We start from the raw sequence: 23741 nt of genomic DNA on the forward strand, positions 1-23741 counted from the left end.
AATTCAAAATTACAAAGTGTATGTTTGTTCAGTGCTGGGCAACAGTATGAGGTAACCCTCTAATACACACTGCAAAATTACAGGCGGTCACAGAGTCTATTTATTGACAAATAAATACATATTCATAATACCAGCCCCTCCCATCCCCTGCTTCCTATGGTAATTAGCTGTAATGGCAATTAAGCAGCGTGGTTGGCTTCTTGAATTAAGTCTGGGGTCGTTTTTGTGGGGAAGGGTCTTAAAAGGAGGAAGTAAGGCGAGTCTTCCTCACCCTGACCTTTTCTATTAATGACAATACAAATGGCTTTTGGGGCAACTCCAGTTTCACAAAGAATGAGTTTTTGGTTGCAATTGTTTGTGTTCTTTGGACTTATCTACTAGTTTCATCCTTTCCCATTGCAAGCACAGCTAAGCAAACGTAAATTAACAGGCAATCAATTATTTAAGTTTCAGGTAACTATCTTAAGCCCAGTTTTTACTATCTTTTAACTAAAATCCTAATTTCTTTAAGATTAGTTTTTCACTGTGAGTTCTTTACTGATTCTGAAGGGGGTTTGCATTTCCTGAACATCCAAATTACTCCTGAGTTCCAAGGCAGCAGGAATTGCTTGTTTTATGAGGGTAGTTACAAAAGGAGCAGACACTTGTAAAATGCAGGCCAGTTGTTTTCATGAAAGCTCCTAATTGGAAAGGCTGAGACTTCATTTCTGGTGCCTGTGTCTGTGCATAATGCAGCAGAGGGGATTCCTCCAGTCCTGTGCACAGGGAGCAAAGCCAGGGATAGATTTTGTGTGTTATCCCCTCATCACAGCAAAGGGGCCAAATGTGTTAATGTTATCCAGTGGTTTGCAAAAGGTGCAGTTCAGTACAGGGTAGGCACAGCAAGTTTGGAACAGCAGTACCTCAAGCTCTGCAGTCTTTGCCCAAGAGCTGATTACTGTCAGCAGTTTTATGATGATATTGATTTTTTTTCATGCCATAAATAATAGTCTCAAATTATACTTGTCTAAATTTATTGAGGTAGGAGTAACTTATAAAATAGGACCTGTTAGTGTAAGGGATGTCTTGCATAGAGTTCAGCTAGACATTAACAGTCAATTAGCCTTTGAAACTCAAACCCTTAGCTGCCAAGTAGAAGAGGGGTTGAGTAATTGATTTTGCATTTGATGGTCTGTTTAATGCAGTTGTGGAAACTCTACCAGAAGCCAATGCCCAGTTACTGCAGAAGAGCTTCCTTTCTAATTAACCCTGTATCCTGCAGAGAGTTACACTGGATCAGGGCTGGCAGGGCAGCAGTTCTGCTCCATCATCAGGAGAAGACACTTTTGGACAGGGCCAGGGAAAGGTTGCAGAGCAGGTTTTCCCTTGGCTGCAGTGGAAGGGAACACATGAGAGATTGCCAGAAGATCTGTGGAGCTGGGATGACTGAGGGCACCACAGCAGCTCTTTTTCAGCTGGAATGCTCTAAAAAAGGCCAATTTCCAGGGCACTCTCAATTACCTGAAGAGGCTTTAACAGCCCCTGAGTGTAAGATAGGGTTGAGAAGGCAGAATGCAAATTCTCATCAGATGAAACCACGATGTGTACATTACCCTGAGCACGGCTTTCTGCCCCTCACTGTCCTCAGGGTGCCTCATTATTTGATGTACTCTCTGCCCTTTGTATGTAGAACAGCCTAATAGCCCGTTCAGCTTGCATTTTCCTCCTTGGAGGAGGACAGATGATGAGTAGTAAATGCTGCCCAAGTCAGTTGTTCCCCTTTTTGACCCCACAGGGGCCCCTGCTGTCCTTCCTTACAGCGCTTCCATCGAGGGTTCCACTGCTGCCCCCGTTTCCCCAAACCCACCCCCATGGCTGCTGTGCTCCCTGTGCATTGCAGGACTGTAGCACCTCTCAATAGTCAGGAGAATCGTGTGTGTGTTGGGAGAACACATCTCACATAGGTCTGTGTGATGGGAAGCTCTGGTGGCAGCACCTGCTCCCTCCCTACAGTGTGGTTTGAGGACACGTTCACATGGAGCTGATTTTTGTGGATGCAGCACTGAATGACTGCAATCCTATTAATCCTGAGGACACCCTGGGCCTAGAAACCATTTAGTTTGATTTGTATCAGATTAAGAAAGTGAACTAACGAGCAGTGTGGACCCAAGATGGCTCAGATGTCTGCTACAGCACCTGTGGTGCTTTGGGTATCAAATCAAGGTGCAGAAGGGAGCAGCAAGAGCTTCTTGCATAGAACCAGGGCAGGGCCAGTGCTATGTGCCAGATAATCAATCCTGATGTGGCTGGAGCAATTTGGTTCTTGAGATATGTTTCTCTGGTGCTTTAATTGGGATTTTCATTGCACAGCACATCCCAGTCCCCTGTTGTCTGTGCATGTTACAGGTCTAACACGATCCTTTCCACCCGAGAATGTGATCTGAAAGGTGTTTAGCTAAATTTTCTGTGCCTCAGCAAACTGCACAGTTGTGAGCCTTTGGTTAACGAGTACAAAATTGCAAGAAATATGCAAATATTCCATTGCTCCCCTCCCACCACCCTCCTTCTCAGCTAGACTGCAGACTTGCTTGTAAATAAGGTGGCAGAGCCCCTCTGCCTTATTTTTGTTAATTTGCCTGGCTTGCTGAATTTCTGCCATTCAGTTTTCTAGGTGCTGGTTAATTGCTCTGAAGCACACACAAGGATTAAACACATTTGCTCATCCTGCCTGATGTGTAAAACAAGGACCTTTTATTTACTCACTCAGACCCTGGCCCCTTTTCTTCCAGTACAACACAAGTTTGCTGGTTGGTTGTTAGTTCCTCAGGGATCGTGGCCCTCGTTACAGAGCCCTCATGAGACTGTTGTGAGGCTAAAGTTCAGTTTGTAAACCTCTTTGAGACCTTGATGGAGGAGTAAATAGCATTACTATGGTATTGAAACTTAAAACTGTTAAGCAGTGTTAAAGGCTAAGCTAGATAAGTGATACCTCAGGGACTGGAGGAATATCTTAGCAGGTTGTGTCTAACATAACACCAGGTTGTAGAAGAGGCATTGTATTACCAGATTGTCTGCTTATGCAAATGAAGTTATGGGAGAAAATAACTTCTAGAAAAATGTATTTTAAGCCTGTTTACTATGCAACCTTCACCGCTGGGACTGGCATCATGAGGCTGTCAGGGGACTTGTGGAAAGGAAGAGTTGAAAGTAAAGCTCTTCAACTTCCATCAAAGGCTTAGACAGAACATTTTTATTTGTGTAATTTTAAAGTTTTCAATCAAAACCATTTTTGACTTATGCTTGGGTCAACTCTAGACATGTCAAAGATCTTTTGTAGGAACAAAGCTCACTGTGAGGAAAGGAAATTTCTGCCCTCAGCTCAGAGACAGCTCTTGGAATTGAAAACAAACACCAAAGGCAAAAAAATTTAATATTATAATATTTCAGCATTCACATGCCTCTTTCCAGTCAGGAGTGCTGATTTGTATATTTTCACTTGTTACCTTTGTGTTTTCAACACCAAAGTTCTTGTGATTTGGTTGACTAGTTTGCACGACATCAAATTGTAGATCTGTTTCTTTGCATCAAAAGTGTGCCTTCAGGTCTGTAGAATAATAAAGAGGATATATACTTTTGTGTCACGGATACTTCAACTCTGCTTTATTAACAAAGGTCATATTTCCATTTTTGGTTTCCAGCCATAATACAAAAACAACATCTTGGCTAGATCCACGGTGCCTGAACAAGCAGCAGAAGCCTCTAGAAGAATGTGAAGATGATGGTAAGAGACTCAAAATAGTGACATAATACTGTGTTTGGTCCATTCCTAGGTGACTTTTTTTCCTTTTCCTTCTCTTTCTAATAACTAGTATTCAGAAAGACTTTGAAATTTAAAAAAAGATCTATGAGTAAGTACAAAGAGACAATATTATGTTATAAAATCGCTGTGAATGTAAAACAGCCATTGAGGTGCCAGATCATTTAATAAAAATCAAGGAGGTGCTACAAGTGAGAAGCCTCTGTTTTTGCAAAGGCATTTGAGAAGTCACTGATGCTGAACAAGACTCAAAGCTGTCTGACATGTTTGCTCCTTGGATGGCTGTGTGGGAGGGAGTGACTGAGTCTCTGCGTGCTCCGTGTTCCGCTTCAGCCGCCTGCTTCACATGGATTGAGAGAGTTATGTTGTTGTTTCCTTGTTTGAGCAGAAATAACTCAATTGCTTCACCTCCACTCTTGAATGCTGACAGTCTGTGCAGTGTTGTGATTGCTGAAATGAATTCCATTTGAAAGTGTGGATTTCTGATGCTGTAAATTTGCACTAAGTTTTGGTATTCCTTGAGATGTTGGAAATGCAAGCCACTGTCTGATGTAGAGCAGCCAAATGCAGCACTTAAAGGAGGGCCCTTCCCAGCCTCCTTTAGGAGATGGTGGAAGAAAAAGAGAACTATGAAAATAACTTAAATGTTTGGGAAAACCTGTGAGGGAATTCTGGTCTACTGACCAGGAAAGATGGTGATATTGAAACACATAACCTTGGCTCATACAGTACTGTCATGGTAGACACTTCTTAAAAATGGAAGGGTTTCCTTCGTCAGTGTTGGTGCTGTCCTTGTAAAATCGATTTTCAAAATATGATGAACATCCTACTGGTGTCAGTCTTATCTCAGTACAAATCACAATTTTATTTCATAAAAGAATCAACTCAATCCCTTTTCACTGTTCAATTCAACTCTGGCCTCCAGAACTACTGCTAACTGTTTTTGCACATTTTTCAACCTCTCCTATCTTTCACTTGGGAGATTTTGCAGGATGTGAGAATTTACCTCTGCAGTCTAGGCTGCTGTGATGAAGCAGGTCACCAGCTTCTGAGTGCACAGTGCAGGAGACCCTCAAAGCACAGGGATGTGCCAGGCCAGGAGCAGCCAGCACCACGAGGCTGCAGAGGGTGACAGCTCCTCTCTCACACAGTTTTAAGTCTCCTCGCAGAAGGGAAAATCTTTCTCTTGTCCTCTTAGCAATTATAAAGAAAACATTGGAATAATTTGTTTAATTTGGAATAGAAACATACAGCTGGTATTATTGTATTTCATTGAGTTCATAATTTTGGAGAGCAGTGGCATCTTTGTTTATCAACTCCTTAAAATCAGCTAATTTCATCTTCCCACACACCCCTTCACTCCATTCACCAAGTTGCTCATTAATGGATATTTTTAACATTCATTAGTTTAACCAGTTGCTTCATAGTTACAGTAGTGCTCTGCACTGCTTTGCTTGGCTGCTCTAATCCTGCTTAGCACATAACAATAATTATGTTTCAAAAAACAAAGAGGGGAGAAGGTTAGTTTTGCTTCATCATAGAAGTTGGCTGTTTTTTGGCAAGGGTCACTGTTGTGTGTCATTCCATAAAAGTCAGCAGGATGACTCCTCTGTTTTGTTTGGTGTGTGTGTGCATGTGATTTGCCAGGCTCGTCCCACCCTCTGTATGGATTTTAGAGATGTTAGATGTTGAATTTTATAGATATTGTTTCAGATTTGCTAGGGTGCAGTTGTCTTGTGCTTTTGATTCATCAGGATATGTGTCCCTAAGGAAGTTTTAGCTTGTCTGCCATTGTTTAGGCTATCAAAGGAAATTGCAATTTGTGTTTCACACTAATGGTCCCAGACAACTGCTTTGACAGAATATTTTGCAAAGAGGTCATGGAAGTTTTTTGGGTGTCCAGATGTTGCAGCCCTACATCTTCTGATTGCTTCTGTCATTCATTTATGTGGCTTAAACTTTGCTGTATTGGGTCCAAGACTGTTTTTACCATCTTTGTTCTGGTTTTGTCACCATCTTTCATTTTCAGACTACATTATTATTATTTATAGGCCAAGCAATACTTTAATCATCTGTGTCACTGTTAACTTATGAATATGGAGCAGATAATGATAAATGGAGCAACAGCGAATATTGATGGCTTTGTGTCTTTGAAAAATTATGTGATCTTTGTCCCAGGTGCCCTGCTAAAACTGGTGCATTCCTGTGTGTGCCTCACCAGTGCATCTGGACTGTGGGTCTGTGCCTCCAGTTAAACAAGGCACTTCATGCCTATCTTAAATCATCTGAGTGAGGTCTGTTGGACCTTGTGTGCACATAAATTTAGTGCCTTCTTGAAAACCTTGCTACATTAGTCCTTATTTAGGTGCAAGGTTTTCCTCTCAGATCCCTTCATTAGTATCCAGGTCTGACCTTCTGATAAATCCATGTGTCTGCAGAACAGATTGCAAAGGTCAGACCACACAGATCTGAGGGAAAAGCCTCACTACAGTGAGAAAATCACAATTTCATGACTTTGCCATATCAAACCATGACATGGAAATAGTCCATTGATGCAGATGTTCTGAGATTGCAAGAACCAGTTCTTTCATTATCTGCATGAAATCCATCAATATTCTGATCACTGGAGTGTGATAAATGGAAAGCTTGGGCTTGGTGTGTAGAAAATCAGTGCTGGTTCTGCTGTTTGCTGTAGGGAATTTCTTGCTTGGGGCTGGTATCTGAAATTTTCTTTTAATTTTTTCTGTCTCATTTACTGCTCTTCCCTTGGAGAAGAAGGGGTGCACACGGAGGAACTGGACAGTGAACTAGGTAAATCATCCATCTCTCATTTTGATATTTAACTTCAACTGCACTGTTTTGAGCCTTTAATTACTTACTTTCTCCTTTGTATCATTTTGCATCTTTCAGGTTTTTTTTTAATTTCAACAAGAGTAATTTATCAGCAAAACTTCCCCAGCACACAGAGCATTTATCTTTCCCTAGCTTCAGATCTGAGTGGTTTTCTTACTGATTCAGAGTTTGAAGAAAGCTAGAGAGCCCAAATCTTGCAAAGTTGTTTCGAAGCCACTTGCTTCTGAACTCTGCAGAAGTTGGGGTCCTTTCCTTTGGCATCTCTGGCTCCAGGAAAATGTTTATAGAAGCCAAAGATGAAATGAAGTAGCTCATGATGCTTTTTCACTAGGGCCCAAGTCATTTCCCAGACAATAGAAGCTAAGTGGGATTCAGAAAGTTTAAATATTGCATCGGATGCTTCAGCTGAGCTTGTGAATGAAACAGCTTAAAATTTTCCCTCAGTCAGTGATTTTATAAACAGATGATTTTCAATGATGTGGTACACTTTTATTTGCTGCATCTCTTTGTGAAGGATGCTGTCTTGATATCTAATCTCAGCAGTGCTCATTGTGTTTCTACTGATGGCAGAGGTAGTTGTTATTTCTGCTCAGCTATGCTCTAGTGCACTCACAGAGCTGAAAGGATAAGAGGTTGCATAGGATTTTATTTCCACTAGGGCTATTATTGCTTTTAAAAAGGACTGTAGTTAGAGTTCATAGTTCTGCATACTGGGGGAGTTGTATTACCAGAGAATTAAGCTCTGGTTTCTGTAATGACTTGCAAGTAAGTGTATTCTGCTGACTGCTTCTGTGTGATGGATATGGCATCAGCAGCCAGCAGTGGACTTGGAACACTGCTCCACAAATGGTTCTTCTGAATAATAAGCCTGGAATAATGTGCCCAAGTTCTTATAGAGCAAGAATTTGAAAGAAATGACAATTTAAAGAGGAATGCAGTCTCTTTAGTGGTCCATGAGTGTTATGTGCAGCTCATACAAATGATCATCAGCAGACCAAGTAGCATCGGAAGTAGGTGGATGCACATCAAAGGGTTCTCACAAAAGTCTTCACAAACAGTGGATTAAAATGAGAGGGAGGTTTTAAAAAAGCAAATTTAGAGGCAATATTAAACAAATTACCCTTCTTTCAGTCTGCTATCAGGAACTAGTGCAAGAGCAGAGCTGAAAAAGTAGATGCAGGAAAACTCATTAATTGATAAGCCTGACCCTGGATCTGCAGGCACATTTGTACACAAGTGTTCTGCTCCAACATCACGAGATGTTCCCTTTGGTTCAGTGCAGAGAAGTTTTATTGAGCTCACAGCCCATCAATACACTGTTGAGATGTGCAAATGTTGCAGTGCAAAGAAAGACATTTCCCAATTACTCAGTTGGTTACAGCAAAATTAAGGAGAGGACATGAAAATTTAGTACAGTTATAGTAACTCGGGTTAGTAAAAACTGGTTGGCAGCAGCTTAGCACCATAACTTATCAACACTTTCTGTTCTAAATGCAAGAAGATTAAGACTTGAGGCATTTTCACAACTTCTTGTTTTCCAAAGAGCCGTGGAGTAATAGGTCACCTCATTTTAACAGAAGGTTGTTCTTCAGACACAAAAATTTAACCTGTAAATCAGAATTTGACATGGTTTGGACCGAGTCCTGGCTTCACAGGGAGCAGTAAGGGCTGAGTGTGCTGAGTTCCCCTCCAGCTCCTCCACAGAAGTGCATGGCTGCAGCTGAAATACCTGGTGGCTAGAGAAGAAATTTTTTAGGAATCCATCCAACCCCTCTGTATGTAGGGCCGGATACTAGAGTATCTCAACAGGAATCCATGTACTTATCCAAGGCTTAAAATTGTGACATTAGATATTTATTCATTGAATTTACCCACCTGCTGATAAATGCTCTGAGGCTGCATTGGTGTTGCATGGATGTACCAAAAAAAAAAAAAAAAAAACAACAAAAAAATGTGGCACAGTCAGGCTCCTAATGATGCAAAATGTTTTTTGAAATCTCATCTTTGTGATAAAATCTAATGCTCTGGATCATCTTCAGTTTGGCAGGAGAGACAGAGAAAGGAGATGAATAATTTAAAGCAGCTAAGAAACTAGACTGCAACATGGCTATGGAGAATATTGCCTTTTACTTTAGAGAACTTCTGGAAGATTGTAAGAGTCAAAAAGTTCATCTACATAATGAACAAGAAATGTGTGAAAAGCTGCAGTTTTGTATATTGTTATATCTGAAAATATGGAGATTTGTTCCTTAAAAAAAAGATGCAGGGATAGTAAACTGGAAAGATTTTGGCACAGTGCCATTTTTTGCCGTTAGAAAAGTGCTGGTGTTCTGATCTTTTATGAAAATACTTTAAAAGGGGGAAAAAAAGAAATTTAATATCAAAATCTTTTGGGAATAGAAGAAAAAAAAACCCAATTGCTTTTGCTTAATCTTAAAAAATAAAAAAAGCACTTAATAGTCCAAAACAGGCAAAAGATATTTAGCAGGAAAACTGGTAAACTCATTTGAAGGCATTTGTGCATCACTTCTCCTTTCCCTCACTGACTTTTTATTTTTCTTTCACCCCAGCTTGATCTCTTTACCATTCTATTTTCACCACAGTGCAACAACCTAAATGGCTGCAACAGCTTGTGATTTTCCCAACTGCGTGCCAGGTCTTAATTGAATCACACTGAAACTCTTGGAGCCAGTCCCATGGTGTTCTCACCTTCTGGGGCTGCTCTGCAAACCTGAGAGTTCCCTTTGCAAAAACACTTTCAGGATTGGCCTCAAGCTTTCTGACTTTGTCTCAGATGAACTTGCAGGGTGTAAGGAATATCTAATTCTGAAGCGTTCGTTCTGCTGGTAAAAACATGGAGCTTTCTCATGCCCAGAATTTAGCATTGGCTTGCATTTGATGGCTTATGTCTCAAGGAATCCAAAGATGTTAAACACAATGAGGATAAAATAATGATAAGAATGGAAAACCTGCCTTTTATCTGCAAATAAGGGACATGTGGAGCAAAATTGATTTCATCTGATCTCCAGCCAATTCTGAGCACAAGCATAAACTTTGAGTAATTAGTCCATGTGTGTTTGTATAGATTCTGTTCCTCTCCAGTCTTGAGATATTTCTATCCTTATGGCAACATTATTCTAATTAATGGGCCATTGTTGATTGTATTGGCTCAACAATTGATGCCATTAATGGAAATAAATCTCTGCATTTGGTGAAGAACAAACATAGATTGCCATCAGTGTTGACAAATTTCATGTTAAATGTTGATAAATTAGTTTGCATGGGGTATTTGAACTTGTGTTATGCAGCAATGATGGGGTTTTTTCTATATTTGAATGAATGTGCAGAGTTGGTGGGACCACATGTGCACAGTCCATAGTGTTGTGGAACCTTTTTCTGAGTTGTTTCACAGAATTACACAAACACACCACTCTGTATTGTTAATAGAATGATTATTTTGTCCCAGCCAATGGGAACATTGTGTTTAAATGAGTGGCACAAGGATCAGGCCTTAAGTAACGCATACAGGTTTAATAACCCTCAATTGGATGCTGAAGTGATTACATTACATTCACTAATTATAGTTAAAGTCCTATCTGCAGTCTAAAAGATCAACAGGAACAAAAGCAGATCCATTTCAAAATCTTAATTTCATCTTCAGAACTGTTTTTTGTCAAGTATGGTAATGAAAGGAAGGAAATCTCTGTTCCATGTGGCTCTGCAGTGTGTGTTCTTACATGAAGTGTTGTGCAATGAAACACATCTGTGTGCAAGCCTCTCTTGGGTGGGTTCCATGTGTTGGCATACATGATAAATCAACCTTGTCCTGGGTTTGTGTTGGGCTCATGGCTGAGTGATGCAAATCCCAAAGAAAGGAGTAAAAAAATCCTCTTTTCTGCACTGGTGAGCACGAATGGCTCAGCCCTGGTGCAGGAGATGGAAGTGGTCTCTGTCAGTGGGCTGCAATTTCTTGCCATGGTCTCACCCACCTTCATGGGTTGGTGTTAGCATGCCCTGGCCTTTCCTGCATCAATGTCCCTGCAGTGCTCCATCCAGGGCCCCTGGCCATGGTGGAGAAACCAGGGGGGTACTTGAGGCAGTCCCAGACAGAAAATTTATTGAGCATTTGCTCATTTAATGCAAAAATCAAATCAAAAATTGACCAGTGTGGGCCAATCTTCCCAGTGATGTGCTGGCACAGCCTGGGATGTTGGTGTTGTGGCAGCCTTCAAAGGGGGCTGTGATCCTCCTGAAAAGTGTCCTGGGCAAGGTCTGAGCTACTGATGAGTTTTGAGTTGGGCAGGAGCAACCTGTCAGAAAGATCCTGCCTTGGAGGCTTCAGTAATGCTTTTTCTATTTCCAGAGTTGCCTGCTGGTTGGGAGAAAATTGAGGATCCCGTATATGGTGTCTACTATGTAGAGTAAGTGCTGCTCCCTGTTTTGGTGTGGCTTTCCCTGCACCCCACTCTGCTGTGCTGCAGTCCAAGGAGGAGGAGAAGACCTTGTCCCATTACAGGCTGGGGGTGTTACAGGAGAGGACAGCCCTGTCTGGCCATTCCCATCCAGCCCAGAGTGGGAGTGGGCTCAGGGCAGGCAGCAGTGCCCTGGGAGGGGGCTGAACCCAAATAAAACAGGATTGGGATGTGCAGGAGCCCCAGCACTTCACTAAATACTTCTATCCATTAGAGAACATTAACAAGCATGCAATTAACTGAGTTTGATTACCTCTGTGTGGTGCTGTGGTCACAAAATGAGTGTGCAAAGCAATCCTCCAGCCAGCTGTGTCAGGAGACACCCAAAAGCAGGAGAGGAGAAGATGGTGTGACCAAACAGCCATGGCAGAGGTCTTGCATCAGGCTGTGTGATTGTGAATAGAATTGCAGGTTTAATGGGACTCTCTGTGGAGTTAGAGCAGCTTCTCCTTTATGGACATGTCAGATTGCTCCTTTGGGAAACCAGAGATCAGAGTTTTGTTTCATCACTGACCCCATAAAATGAATTTTTAATTATGTATATACTCCTGTCTGGTAAGATGGCTTATGATAGCCCTCAGAATAGACATGGAATACAGCTTCTGTCTGCTTGGGCTCATTTCTGACCCTACCATCTGTGCCTAGGGAAACAAGGTTAGCAAACTGTGTAATTAAGGCTTGACATTTATTTATCAAAGACATCAAGAATATTTTTCAGCTATTAAATGCCATGCCAAGAGATCTTTACAGGATATTGTCCTGTCACTTATGCCCATTAGTTTTGTGGCACTCCTTACTGATCAAATTAAATCAAAAACTAACTGCAATAAGGCATAATTTTATTTTATTTGCTGTCTCTAAGCTAGCAGGATGGTTATAATTTTAGCATTTGTCTCTGTCCCTTCAAATCAGGCACTCTGTTATTACATAATAGTTTTTATTGAGAGACAATTGTATCATGAAAAAGTTTATGTCATTTTTAAAGTAGTTATCATTTTTTTCTTGGCTCTCCAAAGAGATCTTGAAATGGGAAATCTTTTTCAGTGAGTGATTTAGAACTCACTTTTCGTGAGTTAGAACTCACTAACTCATTTTTTATTTAGCAAGTTAAATATTTTTCTAGTGATTTAATATTGATCTTTAGCAGAAAAAAATCTGAACATAAATCCCTGGAGTGCTTCTGTCACAATTACTTGAGAAGGTGGTTGGTTTTCATGTGGGTTTTTTAATAAAGGCAGGAGACAATATAACAGCAAGTTCTGAATGGTAAACTTTGCTTTGCATACTAAGATAGGCTTTAAGGTAATATATTTTTCTGAGGTCTACCTGTTCCTCTGCTGTAGCAAAATCACTACTGAAAATGGTTCTTACACAGTTGATGAGGCATTCAGGGAGTCCCAGTCCTACCACCCCAGCATCTGTTTTCATCACTCAGTTTACTAAGGTGTTTAATCCTCTACTGAGAACATGCCTTGTCTAACCATGATGGGACTGGGCTGATTTTTTTTTTTCTTTTCCTGGAACTGGGTACAAAGTATTGGCTCTCAACATCTCCTAGTGCTCAAAAGCTGCCTGAGGAAAGCAGCTGAAGTTTCACTAAATGCTGTTTTCCACTGGGAGTGTTTGCTGGTGGCAGATTCTGGATAGATTTTGATGCATTTGGAGCCCAGCTCATAGCCTGCATCCCTGCAGATATTTTTGAGACACCCTGTGTGCATTGATCAGATCACTGACAGATGTTGGAGTTTGTTTAGTTTTGTTTTATTTTGTTTTGTTTTGTTTTTATCTTGGGTGAGCCAGGAAATGACTGCAACTCTGGGAGTCTGATTAAAGCAGAGATGATACAGGCCTGCCTTTTAAAATGCAATCAGACAATATGCCTTTCCTGCTTTAATCTCATTTTTCACAGATAGATCACTACTTTAATGTATTTGAAGGAATTAGCTATCCCTACTCGAGACATCATACCAATACCAGAATCTGCTTGTTTTTTTAAATACTCCTTTTGGGACAATTGGATGAGCCTTGCTCCACACCCACTGCTGTTGGGTTTGTTTGGTGTTTTACTCCTTTCCCCAGAAGGAGGAGTTTCAATGCCTGTTTCATTCCTGCTCGTTGCACAAAGGGTTTCCCTAATCCATGGCTCTCTTCCATCCCCAGCCACATCAACAGGAAGACACAGTATGAAAACCCAGTTCTTGAAGCCAAGAGGAAGAAGCAGCTGGAGCAGCAGCAGCAGCCCCCAGAAGGTTGGCACCCTTGAGGGTGTGGAGGGTGGGGAATGTCCCCCCTGGCTGTGGCAGTGTTTGTCCTTCCCTGCTCAGTGGGTACAGGCACAGTGATGTGCACAGGAAAGGTTTGTCCTTTGCAGAGGAGGAAATCCAAACTGTGTCACTTAAATGTAGAAGGTTTCAATCAGGTTAAACAGGAGAGATTTTTCTTTATATGTTCTTTGTTTTTGGAAAGTTTCTAGACTTCCCAGAGACAGCTAAAGCACGTTTTCCTCTCAGTGTGCTCCAAGTTAGTCACTGTAGCTGGTGGTGTCCCAGTCTGCCCTGGGGCTCAGGCTGTCAGAGGGGATGAGGAGTGGGCACTTACATGCACCAGATAAACCCTGCATGAGAGACTTCTTAAACCAACACCTTTTTATGTTGTCAGGCTCTAAAATATGAAATAATTTCCTTATTTTGAAACACTTATTTAAAATTATTTTCCTCCCTCCCAGCCCCTTTTTTTTCCCCTTTTTATACTTTTTTCTTCAACTTCGGTGAGGGCCCTGTGGCATTTGGGTTCGTTCTTCTACTTAGGTGCCACGAGTGGCACAGGGAGTAGATTTCATTAGATACAAACCATGTCCCAGGTTTCAGTGTGAGATAGGATGTCCCAGCAGATGGAGCAGTTGACCTGGATATAGAGATCCTTCAGAACTGGTTTTTGGACATCCCATTCATTTCATTCCCTCTGCCTGTGACTCTGTTTCCTCTCTTGCCATTCTTCTCACCTCTCCTCTGCTCGACCTCCACACTCCCAGCATGTGCACGTGCAGCAGCTCGTGGTGCTGTTGTGAAACCAGTAACATTTCCCTCTCTGCCCTCTCTAGAATGGACAGAGGAGTGTCCATCTCTCCCTCCACCTGCTGCTCCAAACCATGTTTCAAACAACCAAGAGGCAGTTCGGGAAGCACCAGTACAAGGTAACAGCCTTGTTAAACCAGCCCTAAAAGAGCAACAAGTTTTTTTTCCCAAGAATGAAATTCCCTCAGCCACCACGAGGGCAGTATTTCCACTACACCAGGGCCTGTGCCTGCTCATCTGAATTCCCAGATTTTGAGACTAGTTGTTTCAGGACTACATTTATTGCTGAATGCAAGAGGTGAATGAGATTATGTGCATCAAAAAGAGGATTGTGGTTGTTCTCTATGTAGCATTCCAAGTTTTCAAAGACACTGGACTTACTCAGAAGTTGTACTTTTGTACAGGTACTTTGGGCTATTACAGCCTTATTTATTGTGTCAGTGTTCTGTGTAGCCAGTTACTCACAGACCGGTTGTTTGCCTTAAATTGCACACCAGGCAGGACATGAATCATTCCTGAATTTGCAGCATGAGCTGAAACATTGCCAGGTGAGGTCTCCAGAAAGGGCAGGGAGTTCCACTTGTACCTGTGGCAGTAAAGTGCTCTCTGGTTACAGGTGGTTAAAAGTAGACTTTTTTTTTTAACAACATCTGAAGTGCATTGCAAGTGAGTGGCATTGCCCTGGTCTGCAGGAGCAGTACTCCTGTGGTCTCTGAAGGCAAGCCTGACTGGAGTGCTGCTGTCCCAGGCAGCCTTTCCTGCCTGGAAGAGCCAGGAAATTCTTTCTGCAGCAGCTGGAAGCAGATCAACCCTTCCAAAACGGATGTGGAATTTCACAGGACCCAAAGCCCCCAGCAGAGTCCTAAGGGGTATTAGAGTACATTAGAGTAATCCAACCTGGCAGCAAGGAAAAGAAGTGGGAGGTGTGAGGATGGCACCCTGCCCACCAGGCACCTGAGTTTGGAGATGTCATCAGAGTGCCCCAAAAACGCTGCTCTTCCTCCTGGAGGCATCTGTGAGTGCCACCTTTGCCTTTTCCACAGCCAGGCTGAAGCAAGTGCTGCCCAAGCAGAGGAGCCATCACACAGGGGTGACACTGGGAACCTGCTCAGCCACCAAATTGTGCAGCAGTGTTAGAGCAGGGCATGAACCTGTCTCAGCACCACTCTGAGTGACATGTCCTGGTACCTGCTGATGACTCCTCTCCTCTTTCATTCCTTCCTCTTCCTTCCTCAGTGCTGCTTCCTCTTCTCTCTCTCCCCATTTGCAGCAATTTTTTTCCAGCTTCCAAGCCCAGAGGTTTCCATCTCTCCTCCTGATGGCAGGGGCGTGGGCACAAGGAGCCCTCCCTGTGCCCCTGGCAACACTCTCACAAGCCTGGGTTTTGTAGATACACTAATTTCAAATGTGATACCCTCTTGAATGCTGTAGGTGGGATGTAGCCTGTGGTGCTGCAGTCCTGCTGCTGCTGGGCAAGCTCAGCTTGTGTCTGTGGGCAGACACCAGCAGGCTCTGCTTGTTCTGCTTGTCCTTTGAACCAGAAATGAGCCCTGCTGCACTCTGCCTCAGCTGTTTGTTACCTGAGACACTGGGTTGCATTCTGATAGTCAGGGTTTTTTTGCGGACTGGGGTCTGAGCAGACCATCTGCCCACCTTGTGCAGGATTACCCTGCTCCTCTGCCACCCTTCAAAGGCAGAAAACTACAAGTCCTCACACTGCCTCCTCATGAATAATCTTCAAATATACATTCTTCCCCCCAGTCAAAGGCTTACAAGTCTCAAATTCCCAGCTCTCCCCCGAGGTCTCCTTTCTGAGCAGAGGCCCACAGCAATGCTGCTGAGGTGTTTGAAAGTGTGCCAGCTCTGCTGGCTGTGATACCCACTGCTGATCCTGGAGCTGTCACCAGAGGGCTTAGTGGCACAGGCTAAACGTTAAAAACAATTAAAAGTGCAAAAGGTGTTTAGTGTTGGCACTGTGAAGTGCAGCAAGCACGATCCTTTTCTGAGCCTGTGCAACATGCTTTGCAAGGATGTGCTTTTGTCCATGGAGCACCTCTTGCCTCTTAACTGAGCTCCCAGAGAGCATCCCCAGCCTGCAGCACAACTCCTCTGGTCCTGGGCTGCTCTTTGATTTGTACTTCACACCGGAAGCCTTTCATCCACAACAGGCAGGGAGCAGAAAGGGAAGGGAAAAGACTTCAAACAGTGTCTGAAGAACAACATCAACGTCCTCCCCTTTTTCACCAGAGGAGGTCACAGGGTAGCAGCAATGGTGGGGGTTATGCTAAGGAATATCAGTGTCTTGTCAGAGCTCAGAACTTGCTTTTTGCTCAGTGGGCTGGGAGAAATTCAAATGGTGAAAAGCATAATGATGCTTCTTTCTGCAGAGACTCTCACCGCAGACTCCTTCTGTAGGAGACAGAAGTTTCTGTCCCCCTAACCCTGCCCCATCCTTCCCAGCATGGGTATAACCACCTCAGGACAGAGATAAGACACACATCTAAGCCAGCATTCCCAGCTTTAGTAATTCCATTCTTTAAAGCAGCATGTTTTCCCATTTGTAGCCTTGCTGCAGCTGACAAAGTGCCAGGCACTGGGGTTTTGTTCACGCCTTGTACTGCATGTCTGGATCCAGGGATTCAGGTGGAGTGTGATGAGATGAGAAGGTGCAGGAGTGAAGTGCAGTCCTGTCCCTGCACACTGCTGTGTTTGTCCATGGACTCGTTGGAATGGGGAGGGGCAGAGGAAAAAGAGATCAAACACTCTTGCCTGCCTGCTTATAGATTTTTTCCCAAACTTCCTACACAGGAAAACCTTTTTTTACACGAAACCCTTCTGAGTTGAAAGGGAAGTTCATCCACACCAAGCTAAGGAAAAGCAGCAGGGGGTTTGGCTTCACTGTCGTTGGAGGGGATGAGCCAGATGAATTCCTCCAAATCAAAAGTTTGGTGCTCGATGGTCCTGCAGCGTTGGATGGCAAAATGGAAACAGGTACTGATGCTTTGTATCAAAATCATCACTACAACCTTGGTTTGTGTTTTTGCAGCTGAAGTACCATTCATAAAGGACCATAGTCTTTATTCCCTTCTTGGGGAAAGGCATTCAGCTCTCCTATCAGCAAGCAAGGATGTGAGATACATTGAGGAATATATTCAGAATCTTGGAAAAGGACACTTCACGGGTTGGAATTCCATCTCAGTGTCAAAATACCCAGCTGGGATACTGCCAGCTCCTCTCCCCACACTGATCTGAGGAGAGGAGCCAGCAGATGTGGGGTTCCACATCAGGCTATGGGTTTCTGCTCCTTGCTGTGGCAATGGATGATGGATTTTTGTAGGGCTGCACCATATGTTTGTGTCTCTGTCATGCTGTTTGCCCCTTTCCAAAGCTATTCCCAAGGCTAATCTGCATTTCCTTGTGTGGAGACACCAAGGGCAAATTCATTTGGCCAGAGATCAGATCCACCACAATTTAGTGGCAAAATATGAAATATAGTTTAGTAGTGAATACAGTGGTGCTGGGTTAGTGGTTTGACTTGATCTTGGAGGTGTTTTTCCACCTTGATCCTATGAAATTTTCTTAGGCTTCATCTGAGGTCACAACTCCTCACTTTCAGTTGGAGCATCACAGCACTTAACATCCCTGTTCTGCAGCCCCATAACTTAATCAATATCTGGATTTCAGGCTGAAGTATGAGACATGACATGTGGCACTCACTGTGTTTGAGCAGTTGGTATTTGAGAGCCTTCTGTTACAACTCCCATGTGCTCTCAATTTTGTTTCTATCATATGTCAACATGTAACAGTGAGAGCTGGACTTCAGAATAGCTGTGAAATGGGCCATATACCATCATCTAAATTCATTAATTTTTTGTATGAGCCAATTCCATTTCCACTTTCAAAAACATTTATGTGCCTAAAGGCTTTATGCCATGAATCCACAGAGTTTTTGCTCGCCCAAGTGTCACCACTCCTTTTTCTCCTGCTGAAATGCTGCTGTTGCCTGTGAGTGGCACCTGTGGATGCTGCAGATCTGCTGTCAGGCTCTAGTCCTCACCTTCCTGCAGTGCACAAAATGTATTTTCACGCTCTATCTGTCTGTGTCCGCTGCAGGGGACGTCATAGTCAGCGTGAACGACACCTGTGTGCTGGGGCACACTCACGCCCAAGTGGTGAAAATCTTCCAGTCCATCCCCATCGGTGCCAGTGTGGACCTGGAACTGTGCCGGGGCTACCCCCTGCCCTTCGACCCCGACGACCCCAACACCAGCCTGGTCACGTCCGTGGCGATTTTGGACAAAGAGCCGATCATTGTCAACGGGCAGGAGAACTACGACTCCCCAGCCAGCCACAGCAGCAAAACAGGGAAAGTAAACGGCACAAAGGAGGCCAGGCCCAGCAGCCCTGCTGAGGTCTCCTCCAATGGACCCCACGGCTACCCCAACGACACGGTGTCTTTGGCATCCTCCATCGCCACGCAGCCTGAACTCATCACTGTGCACATAGTGAAGGGGCCCATGGGCTTTGGGTTTACTATAGCAGACAGTCCCGGTGGGGGCGGCCAAAGAGTCAAACAAATCGTGGACAGCCCACGGTGCCGCGGGCTGAAGGAGGGAGACCTCATAGTGGAAGTCAACAAGAAGAATGTGCAGAGCCTCACTCACAACCAGGTGGTGGATATGCTGATTGAATGTCCTAAGGGAAGCGAGGTCACGTTGCTGGTGCAGCGAGGAGGTGAGTCTTCAAAACTGCTTTCAAACACCTCTTCTTGTAATTAAAAGAAGGAAAAAATGCATGTCACGAAAGATCTGCTCTGCTAAGCTCCTCTCTAGAGATGTTGTTTTTTCCTGAGGTGTAGGAACTGCCCCAAGTTGGCAGTTGTCAGGTCACATAGATGGTTAAAATTATTTATTGTGTGTTGCAGCAGTGTGGGGGATGCTCGGGTTGCCACGTGCACACAGAGCTGGTAAGGGGCAGGAGGGTGTATGGTTACACGTGTGCTTACACCTTTGCTTACATAACAAACCCTGCTCTCATGCTCAGAAAACTTGAGTGTTTTAAATAGAACATGGACATTCCTTGAGCTATTCTGAGATGTGGAAAAGGCTGGTAATATGTTCTGTAATTTACAGTGCTCAAAATCAGATGTTAATGACTCTTCACCGGGGAAGGATTATACCTGGGATACATTTGGGAGCATAGAAGAGAATTTAAATTTCTGCAAGTTGTAAGCAATTGCCATGTGACTTCTGCACATTTGTTTGCTGTGCCATTGGGAGCTGAGCTCATTTTTTTGGTAGCATTACTGAGGCCACCAGCAGGTGCAAAACCCATCCCACAGGCAGCCCACATGGAGCACGGTTGGCAAGTAGCCTGTCAGTGGTCAGTGCATCCACAGGAACTCTTTCCCTGCGCATAGGAAGTGTAAGGTAACCTGAGGTAGCCCCCCTTTAGCCTGTGGATTGAGATTACTGGGGTAGGATCAAGCTCACAGGCCAAGTCCTGGCCATCTGTTGAGTGCAAAATCAAGAGCAGAGGGGTCAGCTCTGCCTCCCTCCCTCCCTGGCTTTGGCAGTGGGGCTCTCAGAGGGACCAAGGGCTGTCCCCACTGTGCTGCCAGCCCCAGGCAGGTGTTCATGGACAGCACACACATGGGTGCCCAGTGGGTGACAGGAATGACCTCGCTGTTCAATGGACAAGTAAGTGCTGAACACAGCCCCCAGCCAGCCCTGATGGGGAGTGTGTGCTATAAAAGGACTTTCCTACTGACTTTTCTAAAGTGTTTTGATTGTAGTAAACACCAAAAGCCAGTCCATTTTAACAAGGGACAAGTTGTTTCCTGGATTCACGAGTCTGGTTTGTTGTTTTCCAAGACCTATTTCAAGGCATTGAATACATTGATTCTGCAATTAATAGCAGCTCTGGAGAAAGCACTGCCTTTCCTATACTGCTTTCTTTCCAAGTGCTCAGTGTGTTTTTGTATTTTGATAGTAAATTAGAGAGTAGAGAACAGAATATATTAAGAATTCTCCAATTTTCGAAGTGTGAGTTCCTTAAAGACTTCCAGTACTAGAGAGGTTTAAAAAATGCACTTCATTCTCATGATTAATAAATGTATTATGGAGAAAATATGGTTGGAAGAAAAATAGCAGCTATTATTAATCCTCCTGGAGAGTGCATATATATCTGGTAACACCATATATTAATTATTTGAATTGTGCCTGACATTTAATAATCCTCCTAAAGCCCTGAAGGCATAATGAAAAGTTTTGATGAGGAAATAAAAGCCTAGTTTTAATAAAATAGTAAATAGTTCACTGGTAATCTTGTTGAATCTTTTTTTTTTTTAATTTAATCAAGATACTAACCACATTTGCTATCACCTTCCTAGATAAGGCACCACGTCAGTCTCCTTGAACTGCCTCCCTCCCTCCTTCAAGGTCCTCACATTTCCATCTCAGCACAGAGCATTGCAATTTCAGATTTCACACTCTTGTGGTGCAGAACTTGGAGGTCCTGGTGGCCCTGGTCCACAGTTAGTCATTGAAACAAGGTTCTCCTCACATCCAGAGGAAAGCTGGACCAAAAGGTACTCAAGCTGTGGCAGAGAAACCAAACAGAATATGCACAGTAGTAGGCTCAGAACCAGAACCAGTCAGGTTTGTTTAAGGTTCCTAAAGTGATGCTGGAGGAGGAGATGCTGGACATGCCCCAGCCTTGTGCTCTCAGAGCCCAGAAATCCAGCTGTGTCCTGGGCTGCAGCCAGAGCACCTGGGCAGCAGGTGAGGGGAGACTCTGCCCTCTGCTCCACCCATCCAGTACATAAAGGGACCTACAAGATTGCTGTGGAATGACTTTTCACAAAAGCCTGTAGAGACAGGACAGGGGAATGGCTTCAAACTGAAAGTAGGTACATTTAGATTGGATGCTGGGAAGAAGTTGTTCCCTGTGAGGGTGGTGAGGCTCTAGCACAGAGAAGCTGTGGCTGCCCCATCCCTGGAGGTGTCCAAGGCCAGGCTGGATGGGGTTTGGAGCACCCTGGGATAGTGCAAGGTGTCCTGTGCCCAGCAGGGTGGTTGGAACTAGATGATTTTAAGGTCCTTTACAACCTCAACTATTCAAAAAAACAAAAGGTGGGACTGGCTAAGATCCACCTGGCACTCTGTGCTGCACTTGGGTCCTTTCCCCTGTGACTTTACCTCGTGTCACCCCTGCCAAGTCTCTCCTCAGCAGCACCATCCCCAGACAAGGCGCCGCTATTTATTTTGGTCCGGTTGCAGAAATGTATTTGGCTCGGGTGTCTGATAAGCTCCTTCAGGGCTTTTGAAGCTGTTCTTCAGCTTCCCTGTCACTTGTCCTTTCCTCCTCCTCCCTCTGGTGTCCAGTGAGGAAAGTGCTCAGATGCTGTCAGCATTCTTCCTTCAACCCAACGCTTGCATTCATTCCCCCTGTGCGGGAAGCATCCCTGCAACACTAAGGCTTGTATTCAAGAGCTGTTGAAAGGATTTTCAGAAGTGATTACTAATCAAGCAGAAAAATATCAGAGAGAGATGTGTAATATACAGGAAAAGCTCTGCCTGTTCCAAGCTGCTGGTGCACTCCCAACAAGGAGGTCTAATTGTTGAAATGCAAACCCAGAGCTGCAGAGAACAGCCTGTAAAATATTTACTGTGAAGTGTGCTCAGCTGAAGTGCTGGCTTATGGGAGAGGTGAATCCTGCTGCTGCCTTGGAGTGAGGAACAAGGATGGTTTCAGGAAGGATGAAGCTGAAATGCCCCCTCTGTGTGCTTTTGTGTCATCTAAAATCATTTGCAGGACTGGGGAGAGGGGTAAATACTTCAATACAGAGTCAATACAGAGTCTGATCACAGAGAATTCGCTTTCCAGAGGCCACTTAGAAAGCTTACCTTGTCTATGTTCTGGTTTAATTTTTAATTTTCTTCTCCCTCCTCCCCTCTGTAGGATGAATCATACTGCTGTTGTTTTCCTGTTTCACCTATATGTGGATAAACTGGATAAAACTCACTGATCTTGAGGGGTTCAGGAAGAGTTCAGCCCCCAGGGTGCAGAGGGTTGATTGGGCTGATTGGAAAAGCTGCTTTTGCTTAGCAAAACGAAGGGACAGAGGGGACAAAATAATTATTGTCTCTATTAGGCAGAAAAGATAGAAGGTACTTAAATGAAGGAATTGGCTGAACAACTGTGTGTTGTTCGGCTGTGAGTAATTTAAACTGGAAATGAGAAGAGAGTGCCAAGCCATTAGAGCCTGTAAGTCAAGCTGGAGGAGGCATGAAGGCTTTACTGCCTGAAGGTGAAGCTCAGCACGTTTGAAGGGGACAGGACATGGTGCCTGCAGCAGCAGTGCAATGCTTGATAACCCAGCAGGACCATTTGAGAGCTCTGCACCTGAAAGCAAACCAGTGCTGCTGCTACAAAATGCAGAATTAAGCATATGTTTTTGTCCCTGCACTGGAAATTGTGATTACATACTTTGGTTATTTTAAAGAATTACTGTTAATGCAGCCACAAAAGGTACAACTTTATTTTGAATGTTTGGAGCTGAAAAGGTTCTTTTAACCTTGTACTTACCGAGTACATAAAGTACTTTCCAAAAAAAAAATTTAAAAAGCAAAGAAACAAGGTAATATTATTTGCCACTTGAAATCCATTAGTCATTGCAGCCTTGCCTATGCACTGTAATCAAGTGAAATAAGCAATTCTCAAATTCCTCTCCATTCTGCACAGTCTCTATTTATAATAAAAGAAACATTTTGTCAGGATAATTTCCCTGCTTCCCAAGGGACTTTTGTTCTGGAAGCTGTGTCTGTGTTGGGACAGGTGGGGGGCTGTGTCAGAACAAGTTATTCTGCAAAACTACTGTGCTGTATTTTTTGGAATCACTAAGATCTAATATTTGTTTCAGTGAAAACTTCCATGTATTTTATATTTTGTGAATTGCCTCTGATTAAAGAGGACTATTTTTTTCCTTTTTTTAGATTGGTTTTCAGGTTAACCAAAATACATGTTTGTTTGTGTTTTACATGGAGCGCTGTTCGTGCAGGTTTGAACAGACAAATTACCTTCAAAGCTCTCACAGTTAGTGCTTAGTTGCATCTTTATTCACTGGAAGGTCAAAAATAGCATAAACCTTGAGCCTGATCTACGTAATCCCCTGGAAGATGAGTCCCCACTTTGCTCCAGATCAAAGCAAAGGCACACAGGTGAAATGTCACTGATGTCATGTGCAAATCAGTGCCATTTCTCATTGCTCTGCTCATGTTAAACTGGGGAATGGGAACACATCTTCTGAAAAAAATATAGATGCTAGATAGACATATGAATATACACCAGTGTCAAAACTCAATGTGTTTTATGGGAAGAAGAATCAGTGCAACATCTACTTGATTTAATGCCCATCAGTGGGTACCTGAGTCTTACCTGTATGTAAAAGTCCATAGTAAATTCCCTATTTATGGTTCAGTGGAATGAAAGGTGCTTGTGGGGAGCAGTGAGGATGGTGGAAATGGGGACAGGTCCGTTCCAATA

The 23741-nt window shown here is 43.5% G+C and overlaps 1 protein-coding gene across 6 annotated transcripts in view; it reads left to right on the forward strand.

The window, feature by feature from the left end:
- LOC117002661 (membrane-associated guanylate kinase, WW and PDZ domain-containing protein 1-like) overlaps window positions 1–23741 on the forward strand; it is a 295287-nt gene that overhangs the window by 259982 nt on the left and 11564 nt on the right. For 2 of the 6 annotated variants that reach the window (XM_033071993.2, XM_033071991.2), the window contains exons 6-12: window positions 3678–3760; window positions 6569–6607; window positions 11013–11070; window positions 13282–13370; window positions 14222–14314; window positions 17004–17186; window positions 18309–18929. In XM_033071993.2, coding sequence (XP_032927884.1) covers window positions 3678–3760; window positions 6569–6607; window positions 11013–11070; window positions 13282–13370; window positions 14222–14314; window positions 17004–17186; window positions 18309–18929 — 1166 coding nt within the window. The remainder of the gene's footprint in view (window positions 1–3677; window positions 3761–6568; window positions 6608–11012; window positions 11071–13281; window positions 13371–14221; window positions 14315–17003; window positions 17187–18308; window positions 18930–23741) is intronic. The other 4 variants (XM_033071992.2, XM_033071995.2, XM_033071994.2 and 1 more) reach the window with 4 other exon arrangements.

This window comes from Catharus ustulatus, chromosome 13, assembly GCF_009819885.2.
Source record: "Catharus ustulatus isolate bCatUst1 chromosome 13, bCatUst1.pri.v2, whole genome shotgun sequence".
In the NCBI taxonomy this organism is placed as follows: Eukaryota; Metazoa; Chordata; class Aves; order Passeriformes; family Turdidae; genus Catharus; species Catharus ustulatus.